At 42.4% G+C, this 23783-nt stretch overlaps 1 protein-coding gene across 2 annotated transcripts in view; it reads left to right on the forward strand.

Moving 5' to 3' along the window:
• The window catches only part of Sec31 (COPII coat complex component secretory 31), a 29210-nt gene extending 6053 nt beyond the window's left edge, over positions 1-23157 (forward strand). For both annotated transcript variants that reach the window (XM_089740142.1, XM_089740143.1), the window contains 19 exons: positions 103-247; positions 1730-1879; positions 2794-2973; positions 3452-3529; positions 5317-5417; positions 6203-6315; positions 6531-6619; positions 7163-7247; positions 7949-8059; positions 8898-9095; positions 9178-9365; positions 9904-10065; positions 10142-10205; positions 10336-10554; positions 11218-11441; positions 14431-14817; positions 15855-15962; positions 18233-18304; positions 18972-23157. In XM_089740142.1, the coding sequence (XP_089596268.1) occupies positions 103-247; positions 1730-1879; positions 2794-2973; positions 3452-3529; positions 5317-5417; positions 6203-6315; positions 6531-6619; positions 7163-7247; positions 7949-8059; positions 8898-9095; positions 9178-9365; positions 9904-10065; positions 10142-10205; positions 10336-10554; positions 11218-11441; positions 14431-14817; positions 15855-15962; positions 18233-18304; positions 18972-19157 (2860 nt within the window). In that variant the 3' untranslated portion in view covers positions 19158-23157. The remainder of the gene's footprint in view (positions 1-102; positions 248-1729; positions 1880-2793; positions 2974-3451; positions 3530-5316; positions 5418-6202; positions 6316-6530; positions 6620-7162; positions 7248-7948; positions 8060-8897; positions 9096-9177; positions 9366-9903; positions 10066-10141; positions 10206-10335; positions 10555-11217; positions 11442-14430; positions 14818-15854; positions 15963-18232; positions 18305-18971) is intronic.
• Positions 23158-23783: the final 626 nt, after the last annotated feature.

Consider the following 23783-nt stretch of genomic DNA (forward strand, 5'->3'; position numbering starts at 1 on the left):
TGCAATGTACGGAGAGTGGCCCATGTCCAAATGGCCAATAAAAGTGAGGGGCTAGTTGAGTGAGAGGTGGCGCAGTATAGTAGTGTTGTGGGGCTTGCGCAGGCTGGCGGCGTCCCCGGTGGTGTCGCTGGAGGGGCACGGCAAGGGCGCGCTGTCCATGTCGTGGTGCGCGCAGGACGCCGACCTGCTGCTCTCCGCCGGGAAGGACGGCCGGGTGCTGTGCTGGAACCCGAATACCACTAAACCGGTATGTACGCGCGTGTGTCTATGTGTATGCGTTTTACAAAAGCCATTTGTCATATATTTGTTAATGAACTTGTTTGTTTATTTATAATTTTCTTAAACGCAAATGAAAATAAATAGTACATCCAGTTAAAAACAACAAAAATACTTGTACGAAGTACCTTATGAGACGACGCGGAGGAGGATACCCTATCCGGGAAAAAACGTCCGTAACGTAAGATTTTTATTATTTATATTTTGGTTAAGCGCTATCTGTTAATAGCAGCAAGAACTACACAATCCTTTGTTTGCTCAGGATTTTATCACTTCAACACAGTTTCTTTGGTTAGTAATAGGTGGCTCTGTACTATATTTCATGAAACTTTTGGAATTGACTCAAAGAATGGGGGTACTAATATTAATAATTATTTTATTTTTTATTTTTATCAATAAAAAAATCATAATAAAAAATGTATACCCGAATAATTATTTTCTTTATACCTCGAATAGAACTTAAAAATAAGTATTTTTATAATAAGGAACTTCGTTCCTATCCGGTGTCCCACGACACCACACATCATTTTTTGTTGTTTATACTGTCTAATACCGCCGGGTATTAGATGAACCTATGGCTCCCTGGATGTCTTACCCGAGATGCCTTTTGCTGCAATTTTACTTTTCAATCTGAAACCGCATCTATCTTAAGAAGTGGCTACGAACCGCTCCGGTGGTACAGATGAGATAACTAGAACATATGGCACTGAATCCAAGGAGAACCAACCTATCTGCAGATCCAGAGATTTATTTTTGCTGTCCATATTAAATATAAGGTTTTTTTTATAAAATAGAAATTGTAATAACACATTTTTCTATGTCCAAGCTTGAAAGGAATAGGAAATAGAAGAATGAAAATTTCAACTTTATTTTGTTAATAGCAGATTTTTTTGGTCTGTTTGTTTAGTTTTAAGATTTGGACTGCTTCGACTGAAACTGTTGTCTAATAGGAAATACTTGGTCTATAGAAGGAGTAGGCACATGCCAGTACCAGATTGCTAGTTGACTAGGTATATATGTAGCTAACGCACGTTCAATATTGTCTTATGTAGATTTTTCTCTTCGATCTTCTTACTAAGACGCCAGAATATCTAGTAGACTCTGGGAAAGGCGTATCCGAAGATATTGAATATGAATCTGTTCCTAAGAGACCTAAAAACTAAAAATTAAAAACAAAAGAAGGCAATTAGGCAATCCAGACGTTTAGTAACAGAAACCGAAATAATTACTTCAGTGTGCCACGCAGGGCACCGGTGACCTACATGGCAATCAAGGTGTTAAAGAACTACATCGCGTAATAAATTAAAATATCAGGGCGTACTGTGAGTTTGCACCGCCTGTTGTCACGATCCCATTCGCTGTAGTCGCAAAGTAGTCACACGCTTAGGTGTGAGGGGTGGCAGCTACTACTGTACAGTATAGTCGGTTGTGACGCACGCGGGCGGTCCCCCAGGGTGGTGAGGTGGTAGCGGAGTGCGCGGGGTCGGCGCAGTGGGTGTTCGAGGTGCGCTGGTGTCCGCGCGTGCCCGCCCTGTTCGCCGCCGCTGCTTTTGACCAGCGCCTTGCTGTGCACTCGGTGCTTGGAGGCGCCGCAGCTGATACGGTCGGTGCCACACCTACATTACACGCCGACACGACACACCAACATTACACGACGACATTACACGCCGGCAATACGCGACGACACTACACACCGACATTACACGCCGACATTACACGCCGACATTACACGCCGACACTACACACCGACTAGACACACCGATACTACTTAATGACGGACCACTGGTCGTAACGTAAAAGCAGTTTTAACCATTGTCATACTACACTACTAATTTTTTTATTTTAATTTTTCTATTCTACGTTCGTTAATAATCAAAGCTTTTAGAATTAGATTCACTATATTTGACTTATGTAGTCGGATCAAGATTTTAAATTATTATTGGTTATAAAATTTTATAAATGTTCACTTTTTTTAACATTTTTTTACGATCAAATTTTAATGTTTGAGACCGAAACTTCAAGAAAACCTTCGAGTACAGAAATATAGAATCAGTAAAAATTGGTAGTTTTTTTTAGGTTTTATCAATTTTGTATCGTCAGTTTAAAGCGAATTTTCATCCTCCGATCTGTTGATAATACAAAGTAGTGAAGTAAAGTGAAACGCGTACCGTCGTGTATCTATAACATCAAATTAATACAAAAATTCTGTGAAGCTGTTTGTTTTCAACTGCTTGTTTATTTTTATCGGGCTCAATATTACTCAATAAACACGTAACAACCGATTATGCAGTCTTGAGTATTACAAGTGAAGACATGAGTGGAAGGGCTTAAGTACCATTTTTGAGTTTTTACATTGAATGAAGGTGTTATGTACCTATAAACCATATTAGACCGTAATACTCCGGGTTTAAAGGCTATTTTTAGAAATTGCATGTGATGGAGTTATGTACCCTTTATTCACTCATGTCTTCAATAGCGAGTGTTTATTAAGGTCGGGCTATGCGTGCCGGTTCACAGAGTAGTCAGAGTCAGAGCAACATCATGGACTCGTTCGGCGCCGAGTCGTTCAGCCAGCTGCCGGCCGTGCGGGGCGCGCAGGGGGCGGGGGGCGGCGCGGGGGGAGGCGCGGGGGCCGGGCGGGGGGCGCTGGCGGCGCCGCCGCGCTGGATGAAGCGCCCGGTGCGGGCCAACTTCGGGGTCAGTACCGCTGTAAAGGCGATTCAGGTCTTTGTCGGATTTATTCTCCCATACGATGACTACCACTACATCATCAATTCACAGGATCTCCTATGGTTTCGCGATACAACTATTTTTCAGCTCATGTTGATTAAAGATTGACCTGTATAAAGGCTACACATAGATAAGTACAATGAACAGAAAATATTGTTTCCTAATCAATTTTTAGTTCATTTCACAAATTCTTTAAAAAATTCGCAAATGCACGAAACTGCTCGATTTACTTAGGTCTACTCAAATTTTTACGATCACACATGCATTTCGTCACATGTCTCAAAAACTATTTCAACTACCAAAAAATGCACATTTCAATTGTGATTTGGATTGACAATATCAGGGAATTAATTGCCATTAACAATGTGGCTGGCCTTGTCCATACTATGTACCGGTAAACCTTTGAATAGAAGAGATGAATAAATTTTTCCCTGTATGTTGACAGTTTGGTGGTAAACTGGTGACGTTTGAGAAGTGTCCGCAACAAGAGGGCGGCGCTCAGAGATTGGTACAAATTAGCCAGGTGCGTATGTGTTAACAATATTAATTAAGTTTATTTGTATAAATTTGTTATCATTAGTGGTCGCCTACTAGTCGAATTCGATTCGACCATAATTATTAATTTAAGATATAAATTTGAACATTATTATGGTTGTTGGATTCGAACCCAGCACCCTCGTGGCAGCCTAGAGCTCCGGAAACCAGCACGCGGTGCCTGTTGAACATGTGCCGCGATCCGCGGCACCGTATGTACTATTTTAACAAAATATCATTTAATCACTCACCGGTACCGATGGCCTCGTCGTCTCACGCCGTATCACTTAGGGAGAAGGGCTTAGGGCAGGAATGGATAAGGATTAGTGATAATGCAAACTGTTAGCGTAGACCTTCACATATGAGGGTATCGTCGCGTTCGAGAAGCAAGCCAAAGTGCCAGATGTCAAATCGCGAAGGTACCGTCAAATCGCGACCAGTGTTGCCGTGGTAAAATTCAAATACCCACAGATTGATTTCGAACAATGGTTCTATTGTCAAAAACTACTTCTATAATCACAGACTTCGCTTCGCTTTAACAATAAACAAAACAGTATATATGCGTGTGTTTTTTATATACATGGTAACGTGTGTAATGTTTTTTTTAAATTAATTTAATTATTTTTTTATGCGGAATTATAAAAAATAAATATTAGTATTTTGCACTCCTACTCCATATTTTCTATAAGTGTGGGAAATTTCATACTCCTCCATTCGCGTTATTTTCGTGAAAAGGGGTACAAAGTTGTTGCTTCATGTATTAATATACAAGAAGCATAATTATGCAATTACCAGAGCCAATGTATGGTACATAGATAGCTGCGGCCCTCACTTTGACCCACAAGAGGCAGCTCACAGTACACTGTAACTAGTGATCACCCGAATGCACATTTTTTTCAAATATTTGTATTAACTAACATGACGCGTGTGTTCATCGCGGCAGCCGTCAGTCCCACGCGTGGGCGCGCTACTGTGGGAGTGTGGGACTACGGTAGCGTAGCGCCCACGCGACACCGAGTCGACTTGTGACATATCGAGGGGTGAAAAAGTGATTTAGCTTAAGCAACATTTCCCTTAATACGCGACATTTATCTTTGTAATTAAAGGTGCGTTTTATTTGGTATCAGCATCAACAGTCCGATGTTTTTAACTGAACTTCAATTAAGTTTACTCCATTGCAGAAGCTCAAGAAGTTTTTGTTAATGATATTTCTTCCAAATTTCATATATTAAATGGCTCATACTGTGAAGTTGCAAAAATTTCATTTAGACCAAATAATATCCTTTCACCCCTCGACGTGTGCACGCGCACTCACATATTGAACTGCCGAAAAGTCTACTGTCAAATGTGTACTTTTCATCTACAAAGCAAACTTATCAAGTTCGATCGATAATTTGCAAGTACCAACTCCGTGGGAAGGTTATGGGTACTCTTCACTGTACTTTAAACGCCATGTAGTTAGGTGAATTATAATTTTTATTATTTTTTATTGCCTAGGTGGGTGAACGAGCTCACAGCCCACCAGGTGCTAAGTGATAACTGGAGCCCATAGACATCTACGATGTAAATGCGCCACCCACCTTGAGATATAAGCTCTAAGGTTTGAAGTATAGTTACAACGGCTGTCCCACCCTTCAAACCGAAACGCATTACTGCTTTACGGCAGAAATGGGCAGGGTGGTGGTACCTACCCGTGCGGACTCACAAGAGGTCCTACCACCAGTACGACCTACCACACTAAACAAACAATAGAAAAGTATTGTATATACGTTTCAGGTGGTGAGCGATCCGGAGATAGTGGAGCTGGCAGCGGAGCTGGACGCGGTGCTGGGTTCGAGTCCCAGCCAAGATCCCGAGGCCAACCAGCGGCTCGCCGAGTACGTGCACCCGCAGTGCTCTTGTTCCATGTGACCTCGCTTACCCCCGGGGACCGTCACTGCTCCAATTTACAAACACAATAAAAATATCCGCTGTGCATCATTGGGACAGCGTTGACGTAACGCCACTTTGAGGCGGCACGACACGAAAACCCTCTTGTCGTGGTCGCCGGTAATACCTGATCCCGTGAACCGAATGGTAAACAGTCGACGTCGCCCTAAACACGTCATTACGGATCCTGCCGATCTATTAACGGTGCTTTTAGATATTTCAAGCACCGTTCACCGTCCTCGTCGAACTCGTCGCTTGCGACGAAGGGCTCGGCGGGTAAATTAACCCATAGACACAGCCCACTGAGTTTCTTGCCGGATCCTCTCAGTACCTCGCGTTTCCGATCCGGTGATAAATTTTGCGAAGCCATACTCCTGCTAGGGTTCGTGTTAGCAACGTTGTCAGGTTTGAGCCCCGTGAGCTCACCTACACGTCAAGGAGAAGCTGAAATAGCCTCTCAAGGCTATCAACATAGGTAGGGAAAAAAAACTGGCGTAACACACATAGACTGAAGTCTTATTTAAGAGAAATTGCTCTCCATCGTGGCACCGACCAGCGCGGACCCGATGTACGCCTCCGCGTCGGCGCTCTAGGTATAAGGAGAGATCACTAATAGAAAATAAAGGGTTGTATAAAACTATGTATACCGTAAGATCGTCTGTATATAAAGGCTACAGACTCCGCCGCCCGCCGCGTGGGGGCGGACCTGGTGCTGAGACGTTCCTCCCGGCAGGTACTGCCGACAGAGGGGCGACGCGGCAACCGACCAGAGCGAGCGCTACACGTGGTTCTTCCTGCGAGCCAACTTCCTGCCTTCCTTCCGGTCCGAAGTACTCAATCTACTTGGTGAGTTACTCACGCCCACCCGCCGGTGCTACTCCACCCGCTTGGCTTTTGACACGATATGAGTCAGGCCGTAGGGCGATTCACGGGGAAGTAGCGCTGAGGGCTCAGTAGTAGTAGCCGGGCGATGGGTGCTCCGACCTGCCCATGGTATATGGAAAGGGTCCCGGATCTTATGTCACCACAATAGATTGTAATACATTGTGGGCCATTCGCAGGGTTCAGGCAAGATGAGATCCCGTCGAAGTTCAAAACCCTGGACATGTCCGGAGACGAAGCGCCGCCCGACCCAGCCCTGCCGCACGTGGTGAGTGTCCGGGGGACCGCGCGGCCCCCTCGCTCCTATGGGGCATGAGGGGCATGAGGTTCCAAAGAGTTCTCCTAAAATATTTAACGCCCAACGTAACGATGTCTTCAACCTTTATTTGAACATTACATTAAAAAGAAATAGTTAATGAAAAATACTTTTTGAAATTCGATATTAATATTAAAATGAACTAATCTCTCTCGCACGCCGCGTAAAAATGCTAGTGACGTCATTAAATATGGGTATTCTAAACTGTCTACCGTCAAATCTGAAAGCTTTTTGGAACGAAGTTCCTTATCGCGCGTTGCGAAAGGGGACTAGACGGAAAAATAAAAACAAAAGTTGTAATGACACTCTTTTCTATAGTTGTAAGCTGTGCGGCGTGCGCGTGTTTCTCTCTCTTTCTCTCCCTCCCTCCCTACCTCCTTCACTAATTATTCTATAGGAACTTCGTTCCATCCGGGTGTCCCTTGACACCTCTCAAGTTTTCTAGTCAATTGTCTCAATTTTTTAGTCAAAGTGTGCGTCATGTTCCGTGCGCAGGAGGGGCTGTCGCTGCTGGACCGCAAGCTGGCGGACGTGGAGTCGGAGCCCGCGGTCAGCGACGTGCACATACCCAACGGCGACGGTAAGTCTACTGAACTTGCGGTAACACAATCTTGCAAGTGTTACACTATAGGGAGTCTGATGTTGTCCCTTAGTTTTCTTGGTAACGGATACACAGGAGAGAGTGGGGGCAGTTTGTGTACATTGTTTTGTACTTAGCAAGCGACAGTCTACTGAGTTTACCAGACCACTGTGCGTAAGGTGGGGCCTACGTGCTTGCGTGCGTGCGTGCGGGCGTGCGTGCGTGCGGGCGTGCGGGCGTGCGTGCGGGCGTGCGTGCGTGCGTGCGTGCGGGCGTGCGTACGTGCGTGCGGGCGTGCGTGCGTGCGTGCGTGCGGGCGTGTGTGAGTAGGGGATGTATGCTGCCAAATCCCCTGTTTGAATAATCTTCTTCTATTTTCTATATATATATATAAAAATGAATTGCTGTTCGTTAGTTTCGCTAAAACTCGAGAACGACTGGACGGATTTGGCTAATTTTGGTCTTGAATTATTTGTGGAAGTCCAGGGAAGGTTTAAAAGGTAAATAAATGTGAAAATGCCCAGAGTTAAATAAAAATAACAATTTTGTTTTTCCTTTGATGTGTCCCCCGTTGGATGGATTCCTTTTGTTTGTTTTATGATTATTTTATACAAAAGTTTAGGTCTTTTATTTATTGATTGAGGCACTACGAAGTCTGCCGGGTCAGCTAGTCAGAAATAAATATTTGAGTTGTTCTGTAGATGAGACGAGCATGATATGCCGCGCGCTGGTGTGCGGCAACCTGGAGGAGGCCGTGGAGCTGTGCCTGGCGGCGGAGCGGGTGGCCGACGCGCTCGTCATCGCCTCGCTCGGTGAGTGCCGCCGCGCCGCCTCCACCGATACTTCTTCATAATCTATTTCAGACTCTGGCGGGAACGCGAGGAGTGAAGTTGTGTGATTGGTTTCATTTTGTCTATTTAGTGTTTCTTCGGGTTTAAATGTGTAATAACGGTGCTATATTAACTGTTTAATATCTGTGTAAGTGCACAAACGTGGGAAAATGAAACAAAGCCGGTGGACGTAATTTCTCGGGTTCCTCCAAAAAGTCCACTGATATAATCTCAGCAAATGACCACCATTTTACTGAGATTATATTTCATCCCAAATTATCTCATTTCATTTAATTTCATCCCAGTTTGATTAATATCTGAAATTAATCATCTTCATTTCATTTTATTTCACTCCATATTAACATATTTCATAAAAATAAGAATATAAATTAAAATAAGACATCACTTAAAGGTCTTAGTTACCAGGTCACAAAATGCCACAAAAAAAAAAGAAAAAAAAATCAATTTCATTTAAAATCCTCGATAAACAAATTGGTAATAATATCGAGTGTTAACGAGAAGCGACTTTTTCCGTGCGAATTTAACAGCGGACCGCGCTTAAATATCACGACTTATCGTATCCAATTTACACGTGTCATCCAGTGGCTGCTTTGTAAAATGCTTGTTCGACATAGTTTTATTTTATTTATTAACTTAAATATTCAGTTATATGTAACAAAATTAGGCTCAGGTGGCAGATATTGCATTCATTGTGTTAGCTGAATATTTGAATACGAAGAACATTTCTAGCCGCAGTAATGTTAACGCGGGCAGTAGACGGCCGCACACGTGTTATTTGCTTAACACGATTTATTTTTAGGCAGTCAAGAGTTGGTGTACAAAGTGCAGAAGTACCACCTGAACCGCACGTGCGCAGAGCCGGTGTCGGCGCTGGCGGACGCGCTGCTGGCCGCGCGGTGGGGCGCGCTGCTGGCACGGACCGGCGCGCGCGCCTGGCGCAGCGTGCTGGCCGCGCTCGTCACGCACTGCGACACCGACGCGCTGCCGCACTACTGCGGTCAGTGGCCCTCAGCTGTGGCAGTGTCTTGATCGATCCCACAGATGAACTAAGCCAATACTAAACTCGGTCTATCTTACAGAAACTTTAGGGGATAAGTTATCCGAGGAGTCAGATCCAGCTCTGGTGCAGGCCGCCACGATCTGCTACCTGTGCGCCATGAGCCCCGAGCGGCTGGCGCGGGTGTGGGGGGCGCTCCCCCCGCGCCACGCCGCGCCCCCCGCGCTCCTCGCGCACCGCGCCGCCGCCCTGCGACACGCGCAGCTGCAGGTGGGTGTCCCCCTCCCGCGTGTAGCTTCTTCCGCAGTGTTGCTGAAATTGTTTGTTCCCAAGACCAAGACTATACCAAAAGAACAAGATTAAAACCAAAATCGATTACGTAAGAACAGCTTAAAATGTTGGAGAAAAAAATAGAAATTTCATTGGAAATCATTAGTTAAAATATTTATCATAATTTTAATATAATATACCTTTCTTATTGAAACAAAACCATTTTTGTATAATTTTCAATTTGCATCAATGCACTTTCAATACTGAATATAAAAAAAACCCAGTATATTTGACTACTGTTTGGAATCGGAAAGTTTGTTTGGAACAAGAATGTTCGTGAACATCGAGTCGACATGAGACTCGCTGTGTATTATTATAAAAAGTATCAAGATTGTCCTAATGTTGATCTTGTTCTTACTGTGCTCCTCTCTGACCCTCTGTGCTAGTGGGGGGTGCGGCGCCCACGGGGGGCCCGCGTGCTGAGGTATTACTAAGTGTTGGTCCGCCTTTGTAATGAAAACACTAACTTGATCAACAGTCCGGCGGTAAACTGGAGACAATACTGAACGAGTACGCGCTGAACCTCGCGTCGCAAGGCTGTCTGCAGAGCGCCCTGCTGGCCGCGCAGGACTCCGGGTCCGACGACCTCAAGCAGCGGCTGCAGAGGGCGCTGGGCATCACGCGGGACCCCGCGCACAAGGTACCCCAGCCCCTACACCTCTCCGCAGTCTGCCCCGGACACAGCTACAGTATCTATACCCCGGTGTTGTCGACAGGCCCGGGCGCCGGCGCGCGGCTACGGGCGGCGCGATGACGTCACGGCGCACTACAACTCCGCCGGTAAGTGTGTGCTGCTTGTCATTAGATAAGAGGGGCCCGCGAGCTGCCGACCCCCGCGGTGGTAAATGGCTACCGAGGTATGCAACTCCGCAATGTTCAAAAAATTTTAGTAAACAATATTTCCCAACAGTCCCGCCGCAGTACGATCCGTCGCCATGGCAGCAGTCCACAGTCTCAGCGCACCAGTACTCGCAGCCGCCTCTAGCACCCCTCGCTCCGCAGTCTCTCGCCCCCCAACCCTTCGCCCCCCAACCCCTAGCCCCACTGCCCCTCGTCCCCCAGCCCCCCGCCCCGCAGCCGCCCCCGCCCGCGGCCCCGCCCCGCCCCGGAAGCGTCGGGCCTACAGCTGGTAAGTGTCCCACGATTTGCATGAAGTCGAAAAAATGTTTTGTTACAATCTTTATTCTATTCCTCATGAAACATTCAACAATGACATTGAGTTAACACACCTGATCAGTAGACAGGGGGGCAGCATCTATAATATGTTAAAATATGCGGTCTTTTAGTTGCTTTAGACATCGATATTACAATGTAAGTGTACACCGACCTTGAGACATGAGGTCCTAAGTCTTAATTCAGGTAAATGGTAGAAATACGTCTGATTATGATCATTAGTTATGCGGACTTATATTACACCATTTTTAATATGTTATCATTAGTAATGTGTTTTAAATGACTTGTTAAATTATATTTTCTAATATAGCAAAGAATGTGTGGTTTAATCGGTCTACATTTTTTTTTTTTTTTTTTTTTTTTTTTATTGCTTAGATGGGTGGACGAGCTCACAGCCCACCTGATGTTAAGTGGTTACTGGAGCCCATAGACATCCACAACGTAAATGCGCCACCCACCTTGAGATACAAGTTCTAAGGTCTCAAGTATAGTAACGACGGCTGCCCCACCCTTCAAACCGAAACGCATTACTGCTTCACGGCAGAAATAGGCAGGGACATATAATGGAAACAAGTACAATCAAAAATGAAATCGGACTCCGCTACGTATCTGGTTCCAGGCGGCCTCGCGTCGCGCTCCAAGTACCGGGTGGACCCGTCCGTGCAGCCCGCGCCGCCCTGCGCCCCCTACCCCGCCCGCCCCTACACGCCCACCCACCCCGCAGTCAACGGCTCCTACTACAACCCTCCAGGCGTGGAGACGGGGGTGCCCGTGGTCCCCACCCAGAACAAGCCCGCGGCCCCCGGCTGGAACGACCCGCCGATGTTGTCGTCTAAACCTAAGGTGAGCTGAGCGTACAGCACGCTTCTACTTCCGAACAGTCGACGTGCCTGTGTGGGCCCCCGCCCCCCACACAAGCGCGAGGTGTGTGGAACCGGCTTTCCCAAATGAAAACACAATAAATATAGTAGCAAAGTTACACATACTTTAGGATGTTGTTTGAATTCGTCATCAAACATAAGTGCTCGGTAAAGCTATCAACAATCTCCGCCACAAGCGCCTGGCCACAGTGGCGCTAGTCGCGAGTGGCGTCTACCCGCACAAGGCACGTGTATATTCTCAAACATGTGCCGGCCCCTCGTGAGGGCGGGGGACAGTAACGCTCGCTGTGCTGCAGCCGGGGCCCCCGGGGGACATGTCGGCCCTGCACGCCGGCACCCGCCGCTGGGCGCGCGTGAGGCTGCACGCGCGGCGCCCGCAGGTACACGCCACACTAACAGGGGGTCGGACAGCCCTACTGACATTGCGTGTACTTTGCGATTGAATACAAAACATCCAAAATTAAATTCTATTAATGTTGTACCTCAACGTCACTCAGTAACGGTTGTTTGCGAGCATAGCCAAGTTCATGTTTCGAAAGGGCAATGAAAAACGTATCTTCTTTTTCTCTACCTTATCCCACTAGGTGGCTTCAGCTTCTGTCAGCCGTCATCTTAACGCTCGTCTTTCTCTCATATCGTCCTTCACACACTCCATCCACGTCTTCTTCGGTCGACCTCTTCCCCCTATACCTTGCTACTACTTACTACCATTTCCATACATCTCCTAGTAGAAGTCGTCGTGGCCTAAAGGATAAGACGTCCGGTGCATTCGTATGTAGCGATGCACCGGTGTTCGAATCCCGCAGGCGGGTACCAATTTTTCTGATGAAATACGTACTCAACAAATGTTCACGATTGACTTCCACGGTGAAGGAATAACATCGTGTAATAAAAAAACCAAACCCGCAAAAATTCTAATTTGCGTAATCACTGGTGGTAGGACCTCTTGGGAGTCCGCACGGGTAGGTACCACCACCCCGCCTATTTCCGCCGTGAAGCAATAATGCGTTTCGGTTTGAAGGATGGGGCAGCCGTTGTAACTATACTGAAACCTTAGAACTTGTATCTCAAGCTGGGTGGCGCATTTACGTTGTAGATGTCTATGGGCTCCAGTAACCACTTAACATCAGGTGGGCTGTGAGCTCGTCCATCCATCTAAGCAATAAATAAAAAAAACATGAATCTCCTCTCTATCTCTCTCTCTCTCTCTCTCATTCATTATCTTGTTCATTCTTGTCACTCCGCACCTCCATCTCAGCATTCGCATCATTGCAATGTAAAATTAAAATTCAAAAGTGAAGAAACTCAGTATTTACCAAGATCTCGTTCGTTTGAATCTCAATTAGGATCAAGTAGTATAAGATTAGTATGGACTACCCATTAACTGCTCATTTGACGCTTTGGGTGTTTTTTAGTGACTCGCGATTTGTACGGTTTACATTGCTTACTAATGTGAATTCTACGTTAAATATTAGCTGAGTTTATATTTATTTAAAGAGGCAAACACATTTAAACGGCTTAGTCTCGTCCGTGTGTCGACCGATTTTCTTCTTTACAGTTTAGTAGCTATTGATGTGATTTAAGATTTCCAATTAAAAACAAACGGATATAACTTGTTCCTTTTTCAACATTTCTATAACGAAACAAGTGAAAATGGAATGTATCAAACGAATCTAAACCTTGAGGTGTCAGTGCTTATGGTCGAATTTCCCTTTTTTGAATACTTCAGTCAGATGTCCGATTGCCTGTTATGTGTTGTCTGTATGCGTGTGTGCGTGTGTGATCTAAACCCGTGAATTTTGCAAACTTTAATATAATAATTTGTTAGTCTCCTGTGGCCTGTACGTCGCAGAGATTTGTCTTTTTCGCAAATATCCAGTGTATATATAATGTGAAGTTTAGTATCGGTAATGTTTTGAGTTTCCCAAAGCTGCACAAAACAGCAACTCGTCTTCGTGACTGGCGTGAAGCGTTGAGCTCATTAACCTATAGTCCGGCCGCTGCAAGAATGCATTTCTGACGGATCGTAATCGAACGATAGTCTTGAGACGATGTCGAGTTTTCATTTTAAAAAAAAAATCGGTTGTCTGTAATGTCGGCTTACTGACGATAGTTGAACGTGACAACGTCGTAAGAAAATACTGACGGAATGGTTTCATTTTTCAAAAAAAAAAAAAAATTAATTTTATTTGTTTTATAGATATTTTGTATGGACAATTGACACCACATTCACTTTTCACTGATCTTCATACTTGACGAAAACATGTAAATGTATAGCAGCTGTCCACGCGGATCCATCGCTCACTCAAGTAGGAGAGAGACAGATGTCGAACGCTGCCGAACGCGGAGGCTGATTGTGCCTCTTTGTCGCTCGTTGCGCGCTCTCGCTTGCACTTCAAGCCTTAAATGGAACGCCTCAATGAGTCATGTTTTTTCGTGCGTGCAGCCGGCTCCATCGAATTATAAAACGTTGTCACGTCAAAAAAATAAGTTAATTATTTGTTCAAGTAACTAATTAATTATCATCATTAACGTTAATATGGGAGAAATGTTTTAATTTTGGGCCAAATTCGGTGTTGAATCGATCACATTCTTTTAGCGGTCGGACAATACCATACAATAGTCGACAAAGTTTTTGGTATTCAAGTATTGGTCCATATTTACCTAATGACGCATCTCATCTGTGAGTTATGTATATAATATTCTAGGTAAAGTTTTGTTGAGTATGTAGTAGTAGACTTAGAATAATGAGAAGTGTAATATAGGATGTTTAAACATATTCGGAAATATTCAGGTAATCGTATGATTTGTGCTGGTTGGTAAACACAGAAGACAATCTGGATTGCGTTGCTTTCGGCTGAGACGGGGTTCCTTTATTATTCTTACAATATGTTACATAGCATGTTAAATATCTTGCTTAATTAAATTCAAAATGAAAAAGTAATTTTCAGGCTAAATCGGAGACGCCCGTACCAGCTCAAGCGCCGATAACGCATCCGTTGTTCGGAGTGGAGCCCCCGCAGCACATACCCTTAGCCCCCGCACCCGGGCAGTACCCCGGGATACAACCGGGGCAGTACCAGGGCACACAGTTCCCGGCGGCACAACCGCCGGTCGGACAATATTCGATTGTACAACAACCAATCGGACAATACCCGGGAGGACAACAACACATTGGACAATATCCGGGGGCACAACAACCGGATGGGCAGTATCCTGGGGCACAACAGCTCGGTGGACAGTACCCCGGGGCACAATACCCGGGCGGGCAATACCAAGATCAGCAATATCAGGCTCAGTATCCCCCACAACCACCTCCACAACAATATACTTCTCAGGTAGGAATTGTTTGCCTATTTTTCAAAGAGAATTTTTTTCTTTCTCAGATTTGTTTAGTTGTACTTTATAGTACTAATTACATTTTAAGCTCGTTTCCATCAGCACCGTGCTGAATCTGACATCTACGAAGGTTCAGAAATATTGAAAGCCGCCACGCTTTCACGCAAGTCTCTGTTCTACAAGATGGGGCTTTTTTATTTACATATGTCGATTCCTCCATCAGTCTGGCTAGCTAATCAATTAGATTTTTAGCAACTTTAGTTCATTAGAACTAATAGTTCATTAGAAGTTCATTAGAACTAAAGTCTTAAAGATAACTTGGACAAAGTGATTGTGACGGGCAAAGTAGAAGGAAAGAGACCCCGCGGCCGATTACCTAGCCGTTGGTGTGATCAAGTAACCGCTCTAACTGGGTTGCCAGTCGCAACCGCCATTCGAGCAGCTGAGGACCGGACGAGATGGAAACAGCTCACGAGACAGGCAACGGTCAAGTTTCAGGGACACGACCTTCAGCAATGAAGAAAGCGACGAAGAAGAAGAAGAACTAAAGTTGATTTCGGTCAATAACAAAGTCCATGAGTGGATTCCAAGACAATGTTGATTGGTATGGTTTAGCACAGACCTGTCTCCTGCACAATGCCCAGTTCTGACAGCGCCCATTCCGTAACGTGGCGCTGATTATAACAGGAATCCTTATAACAGTTAAATAATAATTTAAGGGCGGTGGTGCATTGTGAGCCCGCACGGGAAGGTACCGCCAACGTGATTGTTTCTGCTGCCAAGCAATCATGCTGTCCGGTTTGAAGAGTGGGATAACCGTTATACAAACTGTTAGTTTGGCCTCACGTCTCAGGTTGGATAGTAGCGAAGACGTTGATGTCTATGGGCTCTGGTTACCATTTAAGTGAAACGTAAAATCGTCTTATCTATTTAGGACAATAAAATAGGAATATATAGGAGTGTTTCGAAGAAGTTGAGGTCACGTAGACGGTTGTTGTTGAGTATGATGGAGTTGATATGTGCGGTGACGTCACAGGTGGAGCCTCAGCCCGCCCCCAAGCCCCCGCTGCCGCCCCCCCTCGCGGCGCTGCAGGACACGTTCGACGGGCTCCGCGAGCAGCTCGCGCGCGCCTCCACCAGCTCGGTGAGTGCCGTCCCACTGTGCCATATCGTCATCTCGCATTAAAACTGTAGTATCTCAATTTTATTAATTTTACAGGAGAGTGTTATCTATAGAGCGTGGCCGAAACATTGACGTCCAAAAAAAAATTTAGATCCCTCGTGTCGTGGGGTATCCGAATCACCCACTAAATTCTCGAAAAATTAGAAAAAAATTCATAACTCGAAAACGAAATTTCCCACACTTATAGAGAATATAGAGAAGGAATTCACAATGTTAATATTTCATTTAATATATGCATTAATAATACATTCAATCAATAAAAAAACATTACACACACTATCATGTTTTTGACACACACATATATTATACTCTTTGTTTACTGTCAAACTTTTGTTATTGCATAAAGTCTGTGGTCAAATTGACAATAGGTTATTATGTTATTATTGTTAATCTTTAATATTATTTGTCTATAGTGTAGTCTTGGCAAAGTCTGTGATTTTAGAAGTATAATAGTCTTTGACAATAGAAGGATTTTAATGTTCACATTTATAATTTCAATTAATTAAAGTCGAATTTCGACTACTGCGGGACCACTAGTTTAACATGTGATATTTTTAATATTAGTCATCTTTGCAACCTTTATTTTTGTCCAGTTACATTATCTGTATTTGAAAGTAAGATAAAATATATATTAACTTTGTTAATAGTAGTCAAAATATAGGGGGGGAAAAAACTATAACTAAACTACGCTCTTTTGGCAGTATTTATGAGAAAAATTCCGGTGATACCAAATGATTCCGCATATTAACTCAATTTCGAATATTTTTGAAAATTGCACACTTTTAATGCGAAAAGACGATATAGTATATAGCAGCGTATAGTACAGTGTGAACGTGTCTATAACAACGTCGTGTATGGTGCGTGATATTGTTGTGCTATGAGCTATATGCTATTATATTATAGCGTGGTCTGAAAGCAGCTTTAGACAAGCTCGGACGTACGTAGGTGCACATTATAGATGATATGTAAGTCTTATGTTTGATCTCCCTTTTTTGAATAACATCTGAGTAAAACGTGATGTAAACTTGGTTAAAAGGTAGAAAAAATATCATATACCAAAGAAATCGCATAAATAGGATATTGGCAAAATGTAAATGCAACATGATTGTTCTGATGAGCTGCGCGGAGGATGAACATTCTTTGTGACGGTTAATCGACTGCATATATAGTCCGCGCGCGAGCTCCGAGGATTTTTAAGGAATGTTGACGTAATGAGCTAGTGTTGTAATTAGTCGATATTGCGCTATCGATATTAACACATCTTAAGCCTCCGTGCGAGTGTAAATTATAAAATAGTTTTATGAGGGTATTATGTACTTGAAATAAAATAAAAAAAAACAACTGATCACATATGAATTTAATTTAATCAACTGATACTTATTGAACAAAATGAACGTGAAATCTTATTAATTACTCTCGCAATCAGATTAATCAGTAGTTGAAGAATTTGATGTACTCTCCTCTTGATGTCACTCTCCTCACGTACTTCAATAATAAATGATTCGACAACATCCTCCATTAAGCCATCCTTTTGCTAGTAATATTCCTCTAATGCTAAGACATGGTTATTATGCTAGTGCTCGCCATTCCTTTCTCATCAAACTATATAGCTATTTGTGCAAACAAAAATACTTATAAGTGTAAGCCTATACTAAAAACACACGTAATTAACATTGCTATCGCAAAATTAAAAACAACGAGTCAGTAAGCGCACTCTCATGTTAAGGTCGACACTAGGAGTGGGAGAGTGCGGGTATGAAGCGACGGTCGGGCGCGGTGCACGCCCGCCCGCTTCCTCAGCCCCCGAATCCTCCGAGCTCGCGCGCGGACTATACTTTAACATTGAAATCCCAACACCAAGCATAAACTTATGTGTTGAATTAATTGTTTTTAAATTTACATAATTTCATTGGCCCGTCGGTCGAGTAGTTAGCGATCCTGGTGTATCACGGGGTCTGAGTTCAGTTCTCTTTCGTATTCAGTCGATTTTCATATGTACATAAGTGTTTGTGGTACGCATAATGCATTAGTACGTATAACTTTAACTCTTAATTCGGTCTTTGAAGTGAACAATTCTTTAGAACCGTTATGAAATGCAACACGATGAAACGGAAGAGCGACACTAAACAAAGACATACATAGGAATTAGCTTGTGAGAGAATGAGATCCAATACATCTGAAGGTCGCTGCTGTTGCTGTTAGTGAATTGTTTGTATGTTTTATTTATTCAGCTCGTGAAACGGAAACTGGAGGATGTACAGAGAAGACTGGAGACCATGTACGACTTGCTGAGGGAGGACCGGGTATGTACTGGGGCGCCGTGGTGGCAGCGATGTGTGTGGACTGTTTATAATACGTTACCAAATAGCAGTCCAAAATAGCAAGCTTAACAGATCTGTGGTTCTTTATATTGTCGATTGTGAATGGTTTTCCACGTTGCCCGTGGACCCCAGAAACGGGTCACTTGTTTTTTTATTTGCGTAGATGGTTTGACGAGCTCACGGCCTACGTGGTGTTAATCGGTTACTGGAGCCCATAGACATCTACAACGTAAATGCCGCCACACATTTTGAGATATGAGTTCTAAAGTCTCAGTATAGTTACGACTGCCCTGTCCTTCAAACCGAAACGCATTGCTGCTTCACGGCAGAAGTAGTAGGCGGTGGTACCTACCCGCGCGGACTCACAACAGGTCCTACCATCAGTAATTACGCAAATTATAATTTTGTGATTTTTATTACACGATGTTATTCCTTCACCGTGGAAGTCATTCGTGAACATTTGTTGAGTACATATTTCAATAGAAAAATTGGTACCCGCCTGAGATTCGAACACCGGTGCATCGCTCAACACGAATGCACCGGACGTCTTATCTTTTAGGCCACGACTGTGCCATTTAATATTTGCTATGTAAACGTAAGATATGGTCGTTAAATATGTGTGTGTATGTGTGTATGTGTGTGCGTGCAGCTGTCGGAGAGCTGCGTGTGTGCGCTGACGGAGATGTGTGCGTGCGTGCGCGCGGGGGACGCGGGGGGCGCGCTGCGGGGCGCGGGGGCGCTGGCGGCGGGGGGGGACTTCGCGGCCGTCGCCAGCTTCCTGCCCGGACTCAAGACACTCTTCCAGCTCGCCGCCGCCGAGCACGCGCCGCGATAGTACTCTCCCCCCACCCCCCTCCTGCAACTAGAACACCTGCCTGCCTTTGAAGAGGAGTCCGGCGGCAATACACTGCATAATTACTGTTATCTTTAACTGTGCTCTCGAAATGCGACTGACGAATTCACCAAAGATGCGCCGACGCAGAAAGCTCTTAGTTAACTCAGCTTAACGGCCCGAAAAGATGCAGCACGATATTTTCTCTTTTAAAAACATAATTACCTTTCCTTGTCAAATAGTTAAATAGATTCTAAATTTAAACTTATTCCCAAAAACAACTGGAGTCCATGATCAGACTACTAGACCTACTCTTCCCTCATACATCTTCGATATTGGACGTGGCTATGTACTTGTGTTATTGTAAATCAAAATTAAACTGCTATTGCAGGGCTTGTTACATAATAATTTAATCAAGTAATTGTATAACCTTATCAATAAAAAATAATCAAAGTCGATTATTGAGTGCGTAATCGTCTTATCTTGTGTTATATTGAAACAAACAACTGCTAATGAAAATAAATATTTCTTATGTGATCAAAATACATAATAATATTATATACATATAATTCGTGCTATAGACACTGATGTAAGATTGTTTGCTCGAGCGTTTTCACGCCCAGACCTACGAACTTGTATTGACTAAATCTTGGAGAGTAATAATGGGAATCCAGGACACACGTTGTTAAGTGCAGTCGGGCGGAAAATTAATATTTTAATATAGATAATATTTACGATTTAAGTACCGTCTATGTTTAATACAAATTGCGATATCCTTGGAGCTAGTTCACGGTGTATCCGGTATCCCGGGACCACACTGCTGGCGCGACTCCCATAGAGTACAGCTGACACCCGAGGTCAACGACCTACTGTATCATGTAAAGCAGCCTTTCTCAAAGTGGGCGATAACGTCCCCTTGTGGGCGTTGCAGGCTTAATGGGGGGCGGTAATAGACCCAGAAAAAAACGGGGGCGTTGTGTAGCGGCTTGGGAGGCGATTTTTAATTTCATCTAGGAGGACTCTTAGACACTGACTGAGCTCTCGCTATAGTGGTTTTTAAGTAGGTGAAAAAATGGGGGCGCTAAAAAATTATTTATTCTCAAAGTGGGCAGTAGACAAAGAAGTTTGGGAACCACTGATGTAAAGGAAAAACTGCCTTCTTTACAGATTATTTATACACATTAGAGGATAACGAAAAATAAACTTAATAAAACAATACATGAATATTGCTTACAAGGATATATTCATTGCGTGTCTCGTGGGATGCCTGGATGTTAATTACGCATTACTTTCGCTTCCCTTTCGCGCCGAGTACTATATATTATTCTGTTTGAACTCTTTGGGTTCATCTCGTGTCCAAACACATGAAGGGTGCGTTTAACGGGTGTTAGTTGCTGTTACTAATCCATTTTTGTGAATGTCATCATCTACTTAAAGTGAATTCACGTGATTGTTAATAAAAACACATGTCTATTAATTGATCAATTGAATTATTTATAAAAAAAATGTATAAAATTTAATGATTTAATAATTTCCAGAAGGGGCGTTAACCTATTCTTGGATCTGGTGTGCAATGTCACTTATTTAACAAATCCGTTCGCCTTAGATATATCGCCTTTTCGCATTAAAAGTGTACAATTTCCAAAAATATTCGAAATGGAGTTAATATGTGTAAACATTTTGTATCACCAGTATTTTTCTCATACATACATAATGTCAAAAGAGCGTAGTTTAGATTTAGATTTTTTTTTTTGGTTTACCTATTTTTTGACTACTATTAACAAAATGAATACATAATTTTATATTACTTTATAAGACAGATAATGTAACTGGTAAAAAAAAAAAAAAAAAATATTGCAAAGATGATTAGTATTAAAAATATCATATTATGTTAAACCTTTAAAGCACTCTCCTGTAAAATTACTAAGTTTTGAAATTATACAGTTTTAATGCGAGAAGACGATATATTAAAGATTAATATCACGTTATTGTTGTGACAGCGAAACATGCGCACGCCTCTGTGCTCGGATTATTCTGAAAAGCTATTGACAACCCTATTCTGCCATTTGTGTTTGTCATTAATTTGTCTAATTTCATTGTAGGTGCTGAATGTTTATTAAAACAATATCATTTAACGGAATTAAATTATAAATGTGCATTTAATTTATTGGTATTAATTAATAAATGAAATTGTATTAAGTTAATTTAATTTTAGTTTTTTTCTTCTTCTGATAATACAAGATGTAGGTAATATAATATTACGCAGTACACTAAAGTTTTATTTTTATTTGTAATTTAATTTTGATATGAACAATTTGACACAAAACATTCAATTAAAAATCTCGCTTTTTGTGGCTGAAGTAAAAGTCAATACATAAAGTTAATACAGTGCATTAAACACGATGAAAATTATACAAAACTAGCTTTTGCTCACGACTCGTCCGCGTGGAATAGTTCACAAATAAATATGCAAAATTAAATGTATATTTTTCAATCTTTCTCAGAGATTTTCTTAATATTTGTTTCCGTAAGAACCTTGTACAGAGTATTAGAAAACTACAAAAAAATAAATAAGCCAAATCGGTCAAGCCGTTTTCATGTTATGTCGTGACAACGGAAAACGGGTTTCATTTTTATATATATAGATATACTTAAATGTTTAGCTCAAAACGTGGCGTCAATTGAAATGAGTGTGGTCGCAGCTATGCTATCTAGCTCATGCGGATCTTTGAAAGGAAGTCATTAATGTTCATTATCACAACATTTATTTGGTCACTATCAGTAACGTTAAAGTTTTGTATGTCAGCGTTCTTACTGTTACAATGTGTCCTGTATCATTGTGATAACGGTACCACACAGCGAGGACCACGCCTATGTAATACCTGGATTATCTTATCGTGTAGTTGAAAACTCAAGTCAAACAAACTCCACTGCACACGAACTTATGTACATATATGTATATGTATATATCGATTATTATCGATAAAGGTTTTCTGCGAACAAAATAGATGATTTGTTCGCGCTCTGTTCAAATATCGACGAATAACACTTCAGTCGTGAGTGTTCAGGAAAACTAAAGTATTTTCGTGAAAAATAATATATACGCGAAATTAAATCTGAATAGTTTTTATTAGGGCTGTGACAGTCGCAGTCTTGAGATAAGTATCGATGTCACGTGTTCCTTTGTAGTTCCTAAATCGTATTTTGCTGATATTTAATTTGTCTTACTGTCTCACTGATTATACACCTACGCTTCAATCAACAGTAGAATGAATTTCGCAGTTTGATACTGTGGGCTCGTCCAAACTGCAATGGAAATTAGGCATTTGACTAGTTCCATGCACTTGAATTATAAAGTTATAAGAACTTGTTTATAGAGAGGCTTATTTAATTCAGAAAACCTGATGACAAGAAATTATCTGTAGCAATTAAATACCTTAAGTCTTTAAATTTAAGGTTTACTCGGACGTTTCCACAATTGCTATTGTCGATGATTTTACTATCGACATATTATCGATCACTATTACAACACTGGGCGGATGTGAAGTTATTTAATTTGTTCATATCTAAATAACTCTTAAGGGCTGATATTTGAATCATCAGATAAACGTTGACGATCTACTAAATTATAAACCTGCTGACTATCAAAGTGAAACTACTGAATTATTTTAATAGGTCAAAAAGTAGATTAGAATTATGCGCGTATTTTGTCTGATTATTCTGATTTCGAATATAAAATGAGCCTTAAAATATGTTATAAATGTAAATAAAACATCTTACAAGTTAGTGCGCGTCATCATTTCTGTCATCGATATTAATGAGGTATATACTCTAACGTATATATTTATTTACAGTTTATAAAAATAATGTTATAATGATTTCTTTAGCTATAATTATTTTCTTTTTAATAAATTAACAAATCCTAATTAATATATTGTTTAAAGGCAAAGTTGCATAATACTACATACTTAATTTTTATAACAAAATATATTTTTAGATATTGCCTTTGTGTTTTATTGATTTTTTAACTCAGCCAGAGGCCGGGAATTTACTGAGACTTCACTGGATTATTTAGGAGAATTTACATTCAGCAGTTTTATTTCATTCTTTTATTATTGTATTTATTCCCGATCCTGCGGAAAGAATGGAAAGCAGTCGACGTCGCCCCAAACACGTCATTTCGGATCCTCCCGATCCACTAACGATGGTTTTAGTTACCTCAAGCACCGGTCATCGTCCTCGTCGAACCCGTCGCTTGCGACGAAGGGCTCGACGAGTAAATTAACCCACAGACACAGCCCACTGAGTTTCTCAGTGTGTCGCGTTTCCGATCCGGTGGTAGATTCTGCGAAACACTGCTCTTGCTAGGGTTCGTGTTAGCAACGTCATCAGGTTTGAACCCCGTGAGCTCACCTATTAGTTAAGGCGACGCTGATATAGCCTCTCAAGGCTATCTATCAGCTTAGGGAGGAAATAAAAAAAAAACATTGTATCTAGTGAACGATTGATCGCTATTACTACACGTCGAAACAGCGGATACAGACGAATTGGAGTGATGGGCAAATGCCGGAGTTCAATACCACGCAGGTACTAATTATTTATTAGTTAATTGAAAATGAGGCCAATAAA

This window comes from Bombyx mandarina, chromosome 03, assembly GCF_030267445.1.
Source record: "Bombyx mandarina strain Sakado chromosome 03, ASM3026744v2".
Classification (NCBI taxonomy): domain Eukaryota; kingdom Metazoa; phylum Arthropoda; class Insecta; order Lepidoptera; family Bombycidae; genus Bombyx; species Bombyx mandarina.